Source organism: Prunus avium, chromosome 2 (genome assembly GCF_965620075.1).
Source record: "Prunus avium chromosome 2, drPruAviu1.hap1.1, whole genome shotgun sequence".
NCBI lineage: Eukaryota > Viridiplantae > Streptophyta > Magnoliopsida > Rosales > Rosaceae > Prunus > Prunus avium.
Window position 1 is genome coordinate 9,643,881 of NC_142285.1, and position 19,161 is coordinate 9,663,041.

The 19,161-nt window shown below is 38.9% G+C and overlaps 1 protein-coding gene and 1 pseudogene across 1 annotated transcript; one reads left to right on the forward strand and one right to left on the reverse strand.

Moving 5' to 3' along the window:
• Positions 1-7,463: 7,463 nt before the first annotated feature.
• On the forward strand, positions 7,464-10,534 carry LOC148296434 (uncharacterized). Its single transcript, XM_088248155.1, has 2 exons — positions 7,464-7,556; positions 7,967-10,534. The coding sequence occupies exon 2, from the start codon at positions 7,969-7,971 to the stop codon at positions 10,432-10,434; it is 2,466 nt and encodes an 821-aa protein (XP_088104281.1). The 5' UTR covers positions 7,464-7,556; positions 7,967-7,968; the 3' UTR covers positions 10,435-10,534.
• A 180-nt stretch (positions 10,535-10,714) lies between these two features.
• LOC148296435 (DNA repair protein XRCC3 homolog pseudogene) lies at positions 10,715-11,596 on the reverse strand (annotated as a pseudogene).
• Positions 11,597-19,161: the final 7,565 nt, after the last annotated feature.

Consider the following 19,161-nt stretch of genomic DNA (forward strand, 5'->3'; position numbering starts at 1 on the left):
CTTCAACCTGCAAACCAGATTTTCCTTCCCTGCTTCAATGAACCCTTGAGGTTGGCTCATGTAGATGTCTTCCTCCAATTCACCATGAAGGAAAGCAGTCTTCACATCCATTTGCTCCACCTCCATGTCCTCTTGTGCTACTATGGAGAGTAGTAGTCGTATAGAAGTATGTTTCACCATCGGAGAGAAAATTTCATCATAATCAACTCCCTCCTTTTGCAAGAATCCTTTTGCCACCAACCGAGCTTTGAATAAGGTGGCACCTTTCTCATGCATTTCTTCTTTCTTCCTAAACACCCATTTGCAGGCCAATAACCTTGCGACCTTTGGGTTTAGGAACTAACTCCCAAACTGAGTTTTGGTGTAGAGATTCCATCTCTTGCATCATAGCTTTCATCCAACTTTCCCTTTCCTTGTTCTCAACAGCCTCTTGGAACGTGGTTGGTTCTTCTTCACTAGCATTTAGGGCATAGTGAACTGCATCCATCTCCCATCCAAACCTTTGAGGTGGTTTGATGGTTCTCTTGGGCCTGGACCGAGCTATAGATGATGGCTCCACCTATTCTTGAGCCTCTTCTTCTTCTTGAGTGTGTTCTTGATGCTGCCCAGCTTCTTCCTCTTCAATGTCAGACTCCACCTCCTCCTGAACGTCTTCAGTTGGCTGTTTCTGAGAAGTCTTTCTTGACACCTTCTTGAGTGGAACTTCAAAGGTTGTTTCTTTCTCAACAACATCCTCATTTGCCTCTGAATTCTTGACTTTGTTCATAGGCATGGTCTTCTCATCAAACACAACATTTCTGCTGAGTATCTTCTTGTGGTTCACTGGATCCCACAACTTGTAGCCCTTCACACCGCTCTCAAATCCGATGAAAATACATTCAAGAGACTTTGGCTTCAACTTGGATCTTTCATCACTAGGAATAAGTGCATATGCACTGCATCCAAACACCTTAAGATTCGAATAATCGATTGACTTCTTAGACCATACCTCCTCTGCACATTTGAACTCAAGATTTCTTGAAGGCGATCGGTTAACCAAATAGGCAGCGTGGTTAACTGTCTCTACCCAAAAAGATTCGGGCAACCCTGCATGAATTCTCATACATCTCTCACACTCCATGAGAGTTCGGTTCATCCTCTCCGCAGCTCTATTTTGTTGGGGTGTCTTCTTCACGGTAAAGTGCCTTTTAATGCCTTCATTTTTGCAAAACTCAAGGAACTTGCTATCCTTATATTCACCACCATTGTCACTCTTTAGGATCTTGATCTTTCTTCCGGTTAGGTTCTCTACTTCTGCCTTCCACCCTTTGAATTTGCTGAAGACCTCAGATTTCTCCTTCATGAAGTAGACCCAAACCTTCCTGGAAAAATCATCCAAGAAAGTCACGAAATAGCGAGCTCCACCCTTTGATTTAACCGGTGATGGCCCCCATACATCCGTGTGAATATAATCTAGCACACCTGTGCTTTCTTCCTCTTTGTTTCGCTGCTTGAAAGCTATTTTTGATTGCTTTCCCATGGTACAAAATCTGCAGAACTCTAGCTTGCAACTTTGAACACCTTTCAACAATTTTCTGTTGTGTAGTTCCTGCATGCCCCTCTCACTCATGTGCCCTAGCCTCAAATGCCAAAGCTGAGTTTCATCTTCCGAGTCCTTGCTTGTAGATACAGCTGCTCCACCTGTGATTGTTGTACCACACAACCTATATAGACAGTTAGGTTGAATCTCTCCCTTCATAATCACAAGTGAACCTTTTGAGATTATGAGTTTCCCTCCATTTGCTTTGAATGAATAACCATTCTGATCAAGAGTTCCAAGGGAAATGAGATTCTTACGCAACTTTGGAATGTGCCTCACCATTCCAAGTGTCCTAACAGCCCCATCATGCATCTTCACCTTGATTGTACCGGTGCCTTTGACTCTACACATTGAGCCATCCCCCATCATCACTTCACTGCTATCTTCTTTCTCATACGTGTCAAACCACTCCTTGTTTGAGCACATATGATATGAGCATCTGGAATCCAAAATCCAATCGGAAGAGGAACACCTTGAAGAATTAGCCAATGCATTTGTTTTAACATTGCTATTAACACACAAAAGCTCACCATCACTTTCTGTGACATCCTCAGCTGTGTTTGCTGCATTCTTCTCTTTGTTCTTCTTCTCCTTCCATATGGGGCAATTCTTTTTCCAATGCTCCTTTGACCCACACTCGAAACAACCTTCATTTGCCTTGGATTTGGACCTTCCTCTATTGCCTTTCTTGCCTTCACGCTTCTTTGAACGGCCTCTCTCTCCGGTCTTTGCAACTAGACCTTCGCCTTGAGAGTTTTCTCCCGAACGTTGAGTCATCCTATGGTGTATCATGATGTCTTGCACCACAGGCTCAAAATCAAGAGTAACCTTCCCGAACATAAGAGTGGTTCGAAAGTGTTTATAGGACGGAGGTAAGGATGTCAACAACATAAGAGCCTTATCCTCCGGACTATAATTCACATCCATTCTCTGCAAGTCAGCAACACATCTATTGAAACTACTTAGATGTTCCATTAGATTTCCTCCCTCCTCCATCTTAAGATTCAGGAGTTCTTCCTTGAGGAAGAGTTTGTTGGACAACGACTTCCCTGCAAACATCTCTTCGAGCTTCTCCCATGTTTGCTTCGCTGTATCCTTTATCACGTTGATGAGCACCTCATCGGAGAGATAGTTTTCGATGGCTCCTCTGGCTAACTCATTAAGAACTCCCCACTCATCATCCGTCATGCCTGCTGGCTTCTTCTCCTTGCCAACCAACACAACATGGAGCTGTTGTTGTGTAAGAGCTGACTTCATCCTTCGTTGCCAAAGAGTGAAGTTCTCCTTCCCTGTGAAAGGCTTTAACTCCACCTTCATGCTTGCTGCCTGTGGTTGCTTCAGATGCTGTGAACTGCTACCACTCTCAGCTTCTAAGTCACTTGCCATCTTCAACACACTAGCACTCCAAGAGAAGAACTAGCTCCAGCTGCCAACACAGCTCTGATACCACTTGTTGTGAATTAATGACTAACTCACTGCCCTTAAAGATCTTGTTGTTGATGGACTTTAGACAAAGAACTCAATGATGGATGAGTCTTACACACACACACAGAAATTAACCAAGCACAAATGACACAAGTGTTTATAGAGGTTCAGCAACTTGCCTACATCCTCTTTGGTGATCACCTTGAGAAATTTCACTAATGAAGATAGGTTACAACTTTGGTTTACAAAAGGAAACTCCCTTAGAACACTACCCTCACAATCTGTTTCTCTCACACCCTTGCTCAACACCTTGATACACTTAGAGAACTCTCTTGCTCTCCCCTTGGTTTTTCTGAACAAACTGAAAACTCCAGCACTCTCAACTCAGTTTCTGCTTCAGCCACTTCCTATTATTCAACTTGTTTTCTCCTCTTGTGTTATCTTACTTCACCCCATTTCTTACACAAGCCAATGAACATAAGATAAGGCACCATCTTTGTCCTCCACGTTCCTTCCTTTAGTCACCACTTAGACTAAATGTTAGATCAAGTAGATAAATGATATCCCACTCAGCCACCTCCCACTTACACCAGAAAATGGAGAGTGATCTCTTAGAAATAAGTAAACCAATTGGCAATTGGTGCTCTCCCAACTATCCAGAACGTAGTCAACCTTCTTTTAACTCAGAAGTTACCCACTAAGCCTCTGAAATCTTGTGGAAAGCGATAGCCCTCGAAAACATAGTTGAAAACACGTAAGAAAACGTCACAGCACGACTGGGACGACCTGGCGACCGGTCGCTTTTGGACTGAAGCTTCAGTTTTGATTCTGTTTCTTTACGACCGGTCACAAATGCCACGCGACCGGTCGCCAATGCTTCCTGCGACCGGTCGCGAAGATCTGGCGACCAGTCGCTCGTTGATTTTGCTCCAGACTTCGAATCTGCTTCAAAATGACCGGTCGCAAATGTCTTGCGACCGGTCGCTTTTAGATAGATTCAAAATCATCCTTTCAGCGCCAAAACACACTTGTATCCTTAGGTGAGCCATTTTTCCAACACTTGTAGCATTTGATAACTCAGATGCAAGATTAAACTCATCCCTAGTGGTCGGCAAAGGGTCGCCAACACTGCTACTAAGCCCGCCAAGAGATGTATCTGCATATAATCCCATTATATCAGGTGTCATAGCAGCACCAGCTGCACCATGATTTGCAGTTAATGCAACTTCAGTTTGATCAAGAAGCCCTTCTAACTGCTTGAAAGGATCTACAGTGGAAGCAGTACTACTAGTTGAGTCACCCAAATCGAGCAAGTCTGGAGCAGGTTCATGATTAACTTCAGTGTGTACAGCTACTGCCTTTGGTACCTGGGGCTTCTCTGAAGCATGGATTTTCGCCTTAGACACCTTATGGTTGGCATAAGATGGCCTCATCTCAGTTTTTGATGATCCCCCAAACAGTGAACTGGCAAGCTTCTGCTTTTCTAGAGAAATTTCAACCTGTGGCCTCCTTGACTCAGTAGTATCACGTGCTTTTGAATTTGAAGTGCTCACGCTATCTATTTGTGTGACCCCATTCGCTGATTTCTGGGAACTAGAACTAGAGGAATTTTATGCTGGGGAGGAATATGTTGTCCTACCCCATTTTCTTTGAACACCATCTAGTCGTAACTTAAGTTCCGATGATCCTGCATCTGACACAGGTGGCAATGATGCAGTTTGGCGGATCTCCCTAGCATAAGATGGTTCAGGAACTGGAACAAGCTTGGTTGAGGATGCAACTGCAGCTGGAGGAATTCTTGATGGCACTGCTGGCTTTGGAAGCTCATATGCCTCAAACCTAAGACCATGGGTTAAAGCTTCATGCTGATCTTGGTTACTGAAGTTGCTGACATTTAACATTCCAGAGCGCTCATTCTCAGGAATATAGGGCTAAGCACCTTTCTCTAGTGCTTGCTGGACATAGTGTTAGTATGAAAATTGGATTGTCATTTCCTAGACTCTAGCATAGGTTGAAAATTAGTGTGTGAAGAATTGTTACTGGACGTTTTGGCACAACTCATTCAACCCCCATACTTCCGAGGCATGACTTGACCATATGAGAAACTTGACAACAGGTAAATCATGACATAATCATGCATTCATTATAGGACTCCTAGTTGGAATTATTTTCACACAAGTATTATTATGTTAATCCTATTTTTAATAGGATTAGATTTTATCTTTTAAGATTCTTTCCTAGTTGGACTCTATTTTAATTTAAGTTAAAATATTATTGTTTTCATCATCTTTGACTTGGGGAGCACTTTTTATTAATACCTAATTGGTCACTTTGATAAAGGTGGTTATCTTGAATAACAAATCCTTCCATAAGCTGACGAATGGAATAGGATTAGGGGTCTCCTTGTTATTTGACGTCTTTTACTTTGTGCACATATGGGAGAGTTACAATTGAAGAGGGTTGGTGGACTCGTGGGTCTCTGGCTGACTAGGAGAATGAGTTTTGCATAAATCACTGTGTGCATCTCTTTTGTAGAGTACAACTTTTCAATGCATTGAGTTTTGAGTATAGAGAATTCTAAGAAAAGCTGATGTGCATTTATCTGAGATAAATCATCAAGTGTTCCATGTTTATTTGGTGATTTATCAAACACTTTCTTCATTCATATTGCATTCATATGCATGTCGGTGACTCATACGGTTGAGGGCACCAAGACCGTGGTGGCGGTTTTCCTCCGGCGAGCTTGAAGCAATCGTGACCAGTATTGCGTTCAACATAAGGAGTGTCGAAGATTATCCCGTGACAGAAGTTGAGTTACGAAGTCAGTAAACATTATCTAGAATGTGTCTAGGATAAGTGTGGGAGTACTTCTTGTAATCTCAATTCTATAGTGGATTTGTGTTGGACTGAGGAGCCCCGTGGATTTTCCCCATAGGTGGGGTTTTACCACGTTAAATAATTCTCTGCGTGTTCTTTTATTTTGTGCCCAGCACGTTTCAGGATTGATAAGTCATATCAATCCTGCCGCCGAAGTTTATTTGTTTATTTATTGATTATAATCTTAAATTGGCTAATAAACCTCCCTCCAGGCATTTTTAGTCATCCTACAGGTATTTTCACATAGTCATTGAGGAATGAAAGGCTTTTATCAATCTGCAAGAGAAGATGAATATTAATATTACACAAAATAATCTTATTCAAGAAATAGATAAATAAATGGTTTCCGCAAGATCCAAAAAAATCAAGGTTTTCAAGCATATTAGAGAAATACAATTGCAAAATCCATGAAAAGAGCAACTTATAACTAAAGGGAACAAATAAGATGCAAGGACCAGGGACGAAGAAGTCGGGAAACTAATTAAAGCATGTCGTGTAATACCAATTAGAATCACTTGATTAACATCCAGGTACATAAATTAAGTTTCATAAATTAAGTTTCGCCAGTATAATATGATGCATTTTGGTCAAATAAGCAATTTTAATCATTCATAAACTGATTCCGAATTTTTCTCGATCTAAACCACAAGATCTATATCATCATGTTTATATGCGCCAAAACTACAATAAAGAAATCTTTGTATTTTCTTTTACAAGGAAATCTACAATTAGTGCCTGCAGCACAAGCATACATAAGTGTCAAGCAATAATAAGGCTTCAGAAACCCATGTACAATTTAATAATGATAACTGACATGATCCATGCATGCATACACACACGAGAATGATAAAAGAAGGGAAAGCAATAATAAGGGCAGTTGATAGATGTTTATACCAAAACAAACAGCCAATAAAAGCAAGACACGTTGACGAAATCAAAACTGGTCAAAGTCGCCTTCGGCACCCAGTATCTGGTCAAAGTTGCCTTCGGCACCTAGGCTACCGATGTAACATCCTGACCCTAATTTTTATATCCAATCTATTATTTAATTAATTAGATTATGAAATTACAATTTTACCCTTGGGGATAGGGGTATTTTGGTCACTTTTTAATCTGGAAGAATTTTGGGAAAATGAGTGGTACCTTTACGTAGAGCTCGTCGATACGAGTTCGTAGACATGCGGCATGTCCAATTTCGAGCTGTAACGAAGGAGGAAAAGTTTGAAAACGAAAGGGACGTATATAGAATTTTTTTGGGAAATAGCGGTATATACCACCAAAATTATAATCTCAATTAAAAATACCACCGGCTCCCAATTTTTTTACAACTAACATCTATAAATATAAAATTATTGTCCACTTATTGCTGAATTTTCACAAGTTCAGAAAGTTTGTTCTCTCTTCGCACTACTCAGCTCTCTCTGGCACAGCTCTCTTTCTCTTTGGTTTCTGTCTAACGCAGCTCTCTGTGTCTCTCTTGGCTCTCTCTCTCTCTAGCGCAACTCTGTGTCTCTCTCTTTGCTCTCTTTCTCATAGCGCAGCTGTTTGTCTCTCTCTTTCTCCCTGTATTCAGTCTCTTGCTCTCTGTTTGGAATCGGAACCCCTCCCTTTAGGTATGTCTTCTGAATAGCTGCTTGCAACCTTGAAGCTTTAGTGGATTGGCGACCTCGAAAAGGTAGTGTTGATGGTTATTTTCTTAAAATTAGTGGGATTATGTGAAATGGGTTATATTTTGATTGTTTGGGTTTGTGTTAAATTCGTTTTGGCTTTAATTGGTTTGGGTTAGGTTTTGTTGAATATTCATGCTCAGTCATCTGGGTTTGTACCAATTGCACTTAGATTGGTCTGGATATGTGAATCTTGAAACTTGGGATTTTCCATTTGATGTAGTATATCTGTATAGTGTGATTGCTGATGTGTTACTGGTGTACTGCTGTTGCGTTCCTCTTATTTCACTGTCGTATTGCTGTTGTGTTGACGTTATATTGCTATTATATTGTTTTTATATTGTGGTTATATTGCTATTGTATTGTATGTATATTGTGGTTATATTGTGGTAATGAAATGTTGTTTTGTCATGGTCAGAAATGGAGACAATTGTTATTCTCGTGTGCTACAATGGAAAATGGGTCACCTCGAAGAAGATGTGCAAATACAAAGGGGGTGAGTCAAAAGGCTTAATAGTTCCACGGACCATCAAATTTGCTGAACTGTTGGACCGTGTGCATCAGATTGGTAATACAAACAGCAGCGAAGACAAGGTTAGCTTAAAATTCTCAGTTTTGGTGGCCTCGAATGAGTGGATGCACATAAAGATTGAGGACGATGATGATGTAAAATTTTTTATGAAGTACAATTCTGAGGTAACACCTTCAAAACTAGCTCCCTTACTCGTGAGTATAGAAGATAAAGGACTGAGAAATGATGTAGTTGATAGTATGCATATCACGACAGATAGTAGTCGGATGGGTCGTTCTTCAGTTGCCATTGTTGAAAGCAATGAAGTAACTTGGAATAATACAAATGGCACTGATGTGGGAGGTGAAGTAGGGACAGATTTTATGGATATGATTGATTTTAGCGAGGTGGATCAGATGCATGGTGGTGACAATGGTACTGAAAGAAATGAAGTGTCAGTGTACTCTGCCCCTCCTATTTTGGGCTGCTTGAACACATCTGCCCAACTACCAATAATGCGTTTAGGAGGAGAATCTGAACCCATTCGTGAACATTATTTGAATGAAATAGGTGAACAGAACCGGTACAATGAAGCCGGTGTAAATGATGGAGAAGCATATTTGGATGGGGGGTTTTCGCGAAGTGATTGGAATCCGAAAATTACAGTTGGGCAAATTTTCTCTACTAAGAAAGCATTGTTGACGGAGTTACAGTTGATGGCATTAAGAGGCCACTTTGAATTTAAGGTGCAATCGTCTTGCACTAAGAGGTTGGTTGTGGTTTGTTGTCAACGTCCATGCCCATGGCGAGTCCGAGCATCGAGATTTGGAGATAACAGCTTCATGATTGTGAGGTGTACAACTGTCCATGAATGTGATTTGAGGGTTATAAGTGACAACCATCGTCAAGCAACTGCAGCACTTGTAGCCACTTCATTTAAAAGGAAGTTTAAGGATTCTCGGACAATATACACACCAAGTGACATTATGAGAGATGTGAAACACAACTTTGGTTTCAGCATCCATTATTCGAAAGCTTGGAAAGCAAGGGAGTTAGCTCTATTGTCCATTAGAGGATCAGCGAAGGAGGCATATTATATCCTTCCAGCTTATTGCTATGAATTGGAGCGTATGAATCCCGGCACAAAAACACACATCCAAACTGATGAGAACAATCACTTTGTGTATTTCTTTATGGTGGTTGGCGAATGTATTAGAGGGTTTCGTTCTTCCATGCGCCCAGTGATAGCCGTGGATGCCACTCATTTAAAATCCAAGTACAAGGGTGTTATGTTTGTAGCAAATGCATTTGATGGTAATCGAAATATATATCCTCTTGCTTTTGGGATCGGGGATTTGGAGACGGATGCATCATGGCATTGGTTTTTCACTAAACTTCATGAAGCCATTGGTGAGTGTTCCAATCTTGTTATTATTTATGATCGCAATGTTAGCATAGAGAATGTGTGGAACAAAGTTTTTCCAACGGCGCAACATGGCATATGCTTTTATCATATGAAGGGGAACATGAAACGCACTTGCAAGTTGAAAAAGCATGATCACATACTTATGCACTTTGAGAAGGCTGCGAAATCTTATTCCATTGCTGAATTTGATTGTCATTTTGGCAAGATCAAGCGAAAGGAACATGTTGCTCAATATCTTGAAGACGCAGGGTTACATAAGTGGTCTAGAGCTCACATGGATGGACGCCGCTACAATGTAATGACAACAAATATTGCGGAGTCAATCAACTCAGTCCTTAGGTTTGCAAGGATGATGCTAGTGGTTCATTTGATAGGGGAAATTATGAATCTCCTTGTGAAATGGTTCACCAAACGTCGTGACTTGGCTTTGAATTGCACAACAACATTGTGCCCCAATTTTGGAGAGAAGAAGTTGAGGAACAGGTTGGAGGATACTGCAAGGATGAATGTGGTTAAAGTAAATAATGCACAGTATAATGTTTTGGACGGTTATATGGACGGCCTCGTAGATTTGACGAACAACAGTTGTAGTTGTAGAAAGTTTCAGCTTGAGCAGCTACCTTGCAAGCATGTAGTTGCAGTTTGCCGCTTCTTGAAAGTAAATGTATACTCAAAGGCTTCTCGGTATTACACTCGGAAAACTTGGATGGATGCTTATTCGGATAGCATCTACCCGGTACAGCCTCACGGAAGGTGGGATATTCCTGAAGATGTTGGAAGTCAAGTTGTGCTGCCTCCCATGGCAAGGGTCATGCCAGGCAGACGAAAGAAGTTAAGAATTCCCTCGCAAGGAGAGGGCACCATTACAAGAAAGTGCTCAAGGTGTGGTTCCGGAGGCCACAATAAAAGCACCTGTAAAAACAATATTCCATTGCGCAATGTATCTTAGACAATATGATTTGTGTTGCTTTGGTAGGTCATGTAAACTTTACTTTTATTTGTGGTGGTTTCGTGTTATGTTGAATGGGAATTGTTTTAAATTTGCATAATTTGGGTTACATTGCTACAGCATGCTGTATTGCTTCCAGATTGCTATTTTATTGTACTTTTATTGTACTGGTATTGCTTCCAGATTGCTATTATAATTTGAGTGCGAAATTGAAGGGCCTGGAATGTAATTCCAAAAGGATCCAAAACATTAAAGTTCTTAGAATTCCTTTATTACACAGTTACCCTGATACTCCGACTAAACCTTCTTTTCTGATTACAAATTCGGCGGATGCATAGGCCAGATGTGGGGCAAATACAAGGTGAAATGTCCTATGTGTTTGACTACATATAGTTGTTGAAGGAGCATTATGAATGTTAACCCCAATAGATTGCTCATGTCTTGCCAAGAACACTCTTGAATTTATGCAATGTGCCCAAGCCAGTCCCAAAGCTGGACTCACCCGTCTGCCTGATGTGTCCAGGGACTCCAAGTTTCCCAACCTCACCCCATTCACTCCATCATGTGGCCCAATAAAATCCACCACTTGGTTGGTGACAACCACCGCCAACCCAAACTTATTTGCTAAACCCTTCAATGTCCCAGATATGTTGAAGAACATTTCAGACCGCCGTTTCAAATCGGCCGGTGTTGTCTGATACTGTGATCAGAACAATGCAGCAATGGAATCAATGACAATGAGTTTGACAGGTAGGCGGGTGTGATCAATGACAATAAATGCTTCTATGTCTCCAAGGACATGGATGAGTTCTTGAGCATCATGAACACCACGAACATATATGTCTTCCAATGGCTCCAACCTTATTAAGTTGGGGTATGATGCATGATAAAGGTTGCCTAGTTGTTGCAATCGACGAAATGAGAAGCTAAATTCTGTGAATATGTAGACGGAGGAGCCCCCTAGTCCGCCATGTGAGGGTGGGAGCTGAGCTCGTACCGTAAGTTGGAGACAAAGCTGCGTCTTCCCGGAACCACTCTCCCCTACCAATTCTGTTATGGAGTTGCAGGGTATCCCACCCCCCAAGCAGTGATCTAGTATTGGGCATCCAATGGATAATTTAGGGGTTGAAAAAGGAAAGAGCATGAGGTTTTGGGGTGTCATGTTTCTGTAATTTAGGGGGGGATGTGATGGTGCCACAAGGCATGCATTATATATATAGAGTTCATTTTGAAGGTCTGTAATGTAGGCCATATGTCTTTTAAGGGATGTATACTTCATCCTTTTTCCAGGTTGTAATTATTATTATTTTTTTTTCACCAAATTATTGAGGACCAAATAATTTGAAAAACATTCTGATGCAGTACGTACTGTAATAGGGTCATATTGTAACTCTATCATCTCTCTATTGTACTCTTATTGACATAATATTGCCATTATACGCTTGTTTATTGTATAGTTATTGCTGCTATATCGCCACTCAACTGGACACCGATAAACTGTATACGCACAAATACAAAAAGAGGCTTGATCATTCCATAAAATCCTATTTCCAAACTTACATAATACAACAACAGGCCACCCCATGGTTACATAATACAAAAAGAGGCCACCTCATAGTTCCATTTGCCTGCTGTTGACACATTCGAAGTTTGCATACTCTTCAAGTGCGGCGACCACGACCCATGAAATTCATGACCCCGCCCACAGTGATGTTGGCCCAGTTTCCTGTCGGATCCACTATTTTTGCAAACTTACGAAATAGTTCAAATCCCCTTTCCACTTGTGCTTGCTTCAACTTGGCCATTTCTTCTGAATCCTTGAATACCATAATTGCAGTGGTAGGGGCAATTTCAATTTTTCCTTTGATTGCCTTTATATGTACGAGATGCATGCGGGCATGATAACGAGAGCGAATTGTGTGCTTTTTTATGACATCCCATCTAGCTTGGCCCTCCACAATTTTTGATACTATGTCTGCATGGAGATTTTTCCAAAACATGGTATTGCCTCGACATTGCTGCATGCCATGGACCAAGTCTACAGTGAGTGAATTGGGTGACTTGGCTTCTGTTTTAGTCTCCCCTCCTTCAGTAATTGAAAGCGTTGGGTTTGGTGTGAGGTTATGGTCCATGGTCTTCGATATTTATTGTAGGCTGGTGTATGACTTAATTGGAAAAAAGGGGGACTAAATGTGATGGGAGTGAAATCAGTGGGGAAGGTAATGGCTGCAAGCAGGAGTTAATGTGATGGAAGCTTTCATTTCAAACAGCTGGGTTTATTAATATAGGCAGGTTTTAATGACCTGGAGTAACAGAGACAGTTAGTGGCGGGAGGGATTAGGGGGAGTCATTGGCGGGAGGGATTGGCGGGAGTCTTAGGCGGGATAGTATTGGGCGGGAGTTATTACCCAGTTGACTGTATGCCTTTTTGTAATATATTTCTATTTTGGATGTTCCGAAGTTGGTAATTTTCCCATTATGTAATCCAAATAAGGGATTTGCCTATTTGCCTAATTGATCAACTCATTCAAATTACCAATATGGTTATTGTCTTATTTCTCATTTCAGCAATCTCAATTCGTTTCCATTTTTCCATTATTCATATTTTCCTATTTTCCATGTGTGATCAAATTATGCAATTATGAAATTATCCATTTTTTCATTATTTGTGCCTATTTTGCAATTTCCCAAGTTTCCTTTTCTTCTATTTCCAGTTTTCCAATTTTTCAATGTTCCTATTTTCCCATTATGTAATTAAAAAAAGTTGCCTACTTTGCCTAATTAAGAAAGTAATTAAAATGGTCCAATATGGTAATTGTCTTATTTCCCATTTCCACAATTTCAATTCGTTTCCAATTTTCCTTTTTTCCATGTGTCCCTGTTTCCTATTTCCATTTATCCAATTTTCAGTTTTTGTCCAATTATCCAATTGTTCTATTAACCAATTTTCTTTTTTCCAATTGCCCTATTTTCTAAGTTTTCTTTTTTTCCTATTTCCAATTTTCCAATTTTCCAATTTGCTAACTTTCCTTTTGTTCTATTTCCTATTTTGCTATTTTCCAAGTTGCCTTATTTGCTATTTTTCAATTATCCAGGTATCGAATAGTCCAATTTTCGAATTTGCCTATTTTCCAATTTTCGAATTTGCCTATTTTCCAAGTGTCCTTTTTTCCTATTTCCTATTTCCTATTTCCAATTTTCCAATTTTCCTTTTTTCCAATTTTCATGTTTTCAGAGTTTCCTTTTTTTCCTTTTTCCTATTTTCCAAGTTTCCTTTTGTTCAATTTCGAATTTCGAATTTTCCAATTTTCCAAGTTGCTTTATTTTCCAATTACCCAATTTTCCAATTTCCTATTTTCCAACTGTCCTTTTTTCCTTTTTCCAATTTTCCAAATTTTCCAAGTGTCCTTTTATCCTATTTCCTAGTTTCCTCTTTCCAATTTTCCAATTTTCCAATTTTCCAATTTTCAAAGTTTCCATTTTTTCGTATTTCCGATTTTCCAATTTTCCAATTTTCCTTTTCTTCTATTTTCAATTTTCCAATTTTCCAATTTTCCAATTTTCCAAGTTTCCTTATTTCCCAATTTCCAAGTTTGCACTTTTGCACTTTTGCTATTTTGCAATTTTGGAATTTCCCATTAAGGTTTGCTTTTTTTCGTTTGTAAGCCAATTTTATTGTTGTTAATCTAATGCTGTACTGCTGTAAATTACAGCCAAGGAGTTAATGGTGTAGTTTGCAATCCCATCAATTTAATGCACCAACAAAATACCCAATATATGAACCTTGGTATATATAACTGCAACATAGGCAGCTTAATTAACGAGGTAAACATTCATATCAGTCTAACTCAAAGGCAAAGGCAAACATTCATATCAGTACTTCATATCAGTCTTACTCAAAGGCAAGCATTCTCCACATTCATATCAGTACTTCATATCAGTCTTACTCAAACGCAAACATTCTCCACTAAAGCTAACCATATTGTCCTTTACAACTTCAGACAGAATCTACGTTTATTTGTTTTGTTGCAGTCGGCAGCTGTGAATTGTAGTACTTCAATACTTCAATACTTGAAGATGTCTGATGTACGGCCTCCAAACGAGCAAGTGAGTTACCCGGGGGACATGCCGTGGCATGTGCCATTTCCATCTCCACCGCTGACTCCCAATGATGATCCCACTTCATCTGGAAGTGAGGCCGACAGCACTGATCCCCTTGACAAAATCTGTGCCGTGAAGCAGGAGCTCCAATATTTCTCTAAGGCAACAGCTTGGTGGGAGACCAAATGTGATTTTGATGGCCAAGTGATGGCAAACTTGGCCAACAAGTTGAACAAAGCATTTGCTGGAGAAGTGAAGCAAACTCTAAAAGCAAAAAGTCGGAGCAAAAAGTTAGAGTCGTTGAAGTTGAAACTGGAACAGCGAAAGAAAGATGCCGTCGAAAAATTCAAAAAATCTGAAGAATATAACCATGAAATGGTTGAATGTTTCAACAACGGCTTCGAAATGTTCCGAGATTATGCTTCAGTCATCTCACCAAACTACAATTGGAGTGAAATTGATGTAGGTGGTGTGCGGGAGGTGCTGAATATAGGTGGTGAGGGAATGGGTCATCATAGTCTCGTGCGTGCAGCGAGGACAAAGAACAAAGACATGGATCTTTTGATGGACCTGTAGTAAGGGTGAGTGCTGCTTCAGTTCATCTGACCCGAGTACATGGATCTTTTGTTGCCTTCGTTTTCCCTTGGCGGGATAGTATTGTTAAGGTTCGGGGGCGATTTGTTTTGCATCTGTGAACTGTACTATAATGGATGTGTGTGTATTGTATGTACATTTACTTAATATTGCTGTTATATTGCATGTATATTGCTTAATATTGACTTTGTATTGTATAGATAGTGTATGAATATTGGATGTATAGTGTTAAACTATTGCTACCGTATCAACCATATATTGCTTCCGTATTGGCTCTATAGTGCATGTATATTGGTCTGATATTGCTATTAGATCGTATGTCAATGGCATTTGGTCTAATAACACTCCACTTCGTTCAAAGTAATCCTGATTTCAAATATCACGGACACGACAATTGTTATCCATCCTTATATTTCCCAAGTTTCCTTTTGTTGTATTTCCAGTTTTCCAATTTTTCAATGTTCCTATTTTCCCATTATGTAATGAAAAAAAGTTGCGTGCTTTGGCTAATTGAGAAAGTAATTAATATTGTCCAATATGGTAATTGTCTTATTTCCCATTTCCACAATTTCAATTCGTTTCCAATTTTCCTCTTTTCCATGTGTCCCTGTTTCCTATTTCCATTTATCCAATTTTCAGTTTTTGTCCAATTATCCAATTGTTCTATTAACCAATTTTCTTTTTTCCAATTGCCCTATTTTCTAAGTTTCCTTTTTTTCCTATTTCCAATTTTCCAATTTTCCAATTTGCTAACTTTCCTTTTGTTCTATTTCCTATTTCCTATTTCCTTTTTCCAATTTTCCAATTTTCCTTTTTTCCAATTTTCATGTTTTCAGAGTTTCCTTTTTTTCCTTTTTCCAATTATCCAAGTTTCCTTTTGTTCAATTTCCAATTTCCTATTTTCCTATTTTCCAAGTGTCCTTTTTTCCTTTTTCCAATTTTCCAATTTTCCAAGTGTCCTTTTATCCTATTTCCTACTTTCCTCTTTCCAATTTTCCAATTTTCCAATTTTCCAAGTTTCCATTTTTTGGTTTTTCCGAATTTCCAATTTTCCAATTTTCATTTTCTTCTATATTTCCAAAGTTTGAATTTTCCACGTTTCCTTATTTCCCATTTTCCAAGTTTGCAGTTTTGCTATTTTCCTATTTTCCTATTTTCCTATTTTATTTTCTGAAATTCCCAATAAATGCTTAGTTACATAGTCCTATTTTGGGTTGAAATCCACAAATTCCAATTTCCCATTAAGGTTTGGTTATTTCATTTGTAAGCCAAATTTATTGTTGTTAATGTAATGCTCTACTGCTATAAATTACAGCCAAGGAGTTAATGGTGTAGTTTGCAATCCCATCAATTTAATGCACCAACTAAATACCGAAGTACATAGATCTTTTGTTCCCTTCGTTTTCCCTTCGCGGGATAGTATTGTTAAAGCTTCGGTGGCGATTTGTTTTGCATGTGTCAAATGTAGTCTGTAATGGATGTGTATGTATCGTATGTAGAATCACTTAATATTGCTGTTATATTGCATATATATTGCTTAATATTGCCTTTGTATTGTATTGCTAGTGTATGTATAATGGCACACTATTACATGTATATTGTCATACTATTGCTATCGTATTATCCTTATATTGCCCTAATATTGCGTCTATAGTGTATGTATATTGGCCTCATATTGCTATTATATCGTATGTCAATGGCATTTGCGCAAATAAGTCTCCACTTCGTTCAAAACCAGGATGATTTTTGGCATGCTTGGGCCAAATACAACAGAAAAAAAAATCCATTCAACCTTGTACAATGGAACGCACAATAACCGTTTTACATGTCCTTCGAAGACCAGTGTGAAGTATCCTCGGATGGTACCGTACAACTCTAGGTCCATGCGGAATTTGATAGAAGAAAACTTATTCAGAATCTTTCATATTTGTAACCACTTTGCTTGTTCTCGGAGGAAGAAACAAAAATAATCATAATAATAAACGGTGTGATTTCAATTATTTCAAAATATTGATGTCAATACTGTTTGTTTGACATTATAAGGGCATGTCTCACACAATTAAGCCCACAAAATAAAGTAAACATGCTATAAGCTCCACAGTAATATTGACTTCATCTCTATAATCAGAATAATGGGGGAAAAAAAGAACGGAGAAATACATGAAATGAAAAACAACTCGGCAGTGACTGTGAGATTGTGTACATAAAATTTGGAACAACGTAACCAATTAAAGCTAAGGCATCTCATACGTATGCCTACAGAAAATAACAGTGTATGGTCATCTTCTTTAGAATATTGCAATCAACACTTGGTTGAGACCGACCTGCAAAAACTACTGGGTTAAGTACAGAGATAGAGTTTATGAAAGAAGCAGATTGGCTCCATTACAATGTTCAAGAATGATGTAAATAGTAGATAAAAGAGTTCTTATTCAAACCTCAGCAGGTTTCTCGGTTTCATTCCTGGACCTTCAATATCGTCTTGCACAATAGCATCATTTCACTTCGTCAAACTTCCAGGCAAAGACTCCGCAATTTCTTTTAGACCCTGCAACAAAGTGGCATGACTTAAATTCATTTTTTGGATACACGCGAGAGTCTAAACTAGTCTAAAAATAAAGCTGTTTTTCTTGCTTTTCTTGAATGGAACCTAGCTTGTAATCCTGCAAAAGGGAAAAGTAAGATAAGTTGCTACAGCAGCAGTCATACTACGCTTTGTCACATACATAAGATCTGAGAATTTTAGACCCTAACCATTTGTGAAGAGCAAATATTAGATTTGCTTAAAGAAGACAACAACTCAGAGAACCAATGGATGAAATAATATAAACATAAATATATCATCTGGATACCTTCCACCACATGTAACCATAAACCAATGCCCCCAAGGTAGCTGCTGCCATTATTAGTGATGTCAAACCTATTACAAAAATCAATGAAAAAAGATAACCAATTATAAAAAGTTTCTATTGCATTATGAAAAACATACGTGTAAGGAATAGAAGTTTTAGAACTAAACCAAAAACTAAGGGCAGGACCATGCATTAATTTAGTGGTTATAAGCAAGAGGAAAAAGCACAAAGCATGCAAATAATTCATTTGAACACATAAGAGAAAGTAAGATACCAATTTGGCTGTCATTCCCCTTCAGCTGCCAGACGGCACACCTAAAAGAAAGTAACACAGGAAAATTTATATCCATTACAAAAAACATAAATTGAACACGATAAAGCATCCTTCGACACTAAATGTATAGCAGTTTTTTCAATACCTGTCATGCGATCGCATCAAAGTCACCTTGTGATTGTTCTCCGGTTCCATTCAACAAAGACTGCAAACAAAACACAAATAAACACAAATCCATCAATTTTTCAGCAACAACACACAAGCTCCTAAATAAATAAACTATCTAACTGATCAAAACCCTAGTTTACCAAATGCATTACAAATTTACAAAGTCATACAAAAAAAAAACCGAAATAAAAATTTGGTACGAGTTCCACTAGCAAAGCAGAGTAAAAATTATGAAAATAGTACCTGAAATTCACCGATGAAGTCAGATAATTTACCAATCTTAAGCAGGATGGTGCTAGTATACCCTGTACACAGAGAACAATCACTCAGATCGAATACAGCTAAATACAGAAGGAAACTAATCCAATATGCAAGAGGAACGACGAGTGATTGGTACCTGCTCCAGCTAAGATCAGCAAACACAGTATGAGGTTCCAAATTCCAATAACAACATAATGCTAAGCAGAAAAGTAGAATTGCTGCTGACATTATTGAAAACGAACTAAGTCAAAACTAAATTGTGAAATCTTAAGAAAGCTGTATGCTTCAGTAAGTCCACTAACAGATTCCCAGTGCAGGAAATGAAATTGACCTATATCACATAAATTGCAAACAAAACCACAGACACAAAATGTGAACAATGGCTACAAAAGCATCCATAAAGAGCAACAATATTTATATATGGAGGTGTACAAAATAGGTAACCTTCAAAATCGAAACAGTGTGTGTGCCATGTAA

Bases quoted from the DNA above. Each gene is read 5' to 3' on its own strand.
- LOC148296434 (XM_088248155.1), top strand. From the start codon at position 7,969: ATGGAGACAATTGTTATTCTCGTGTGCTACAATGGAAAATGGGTCACC.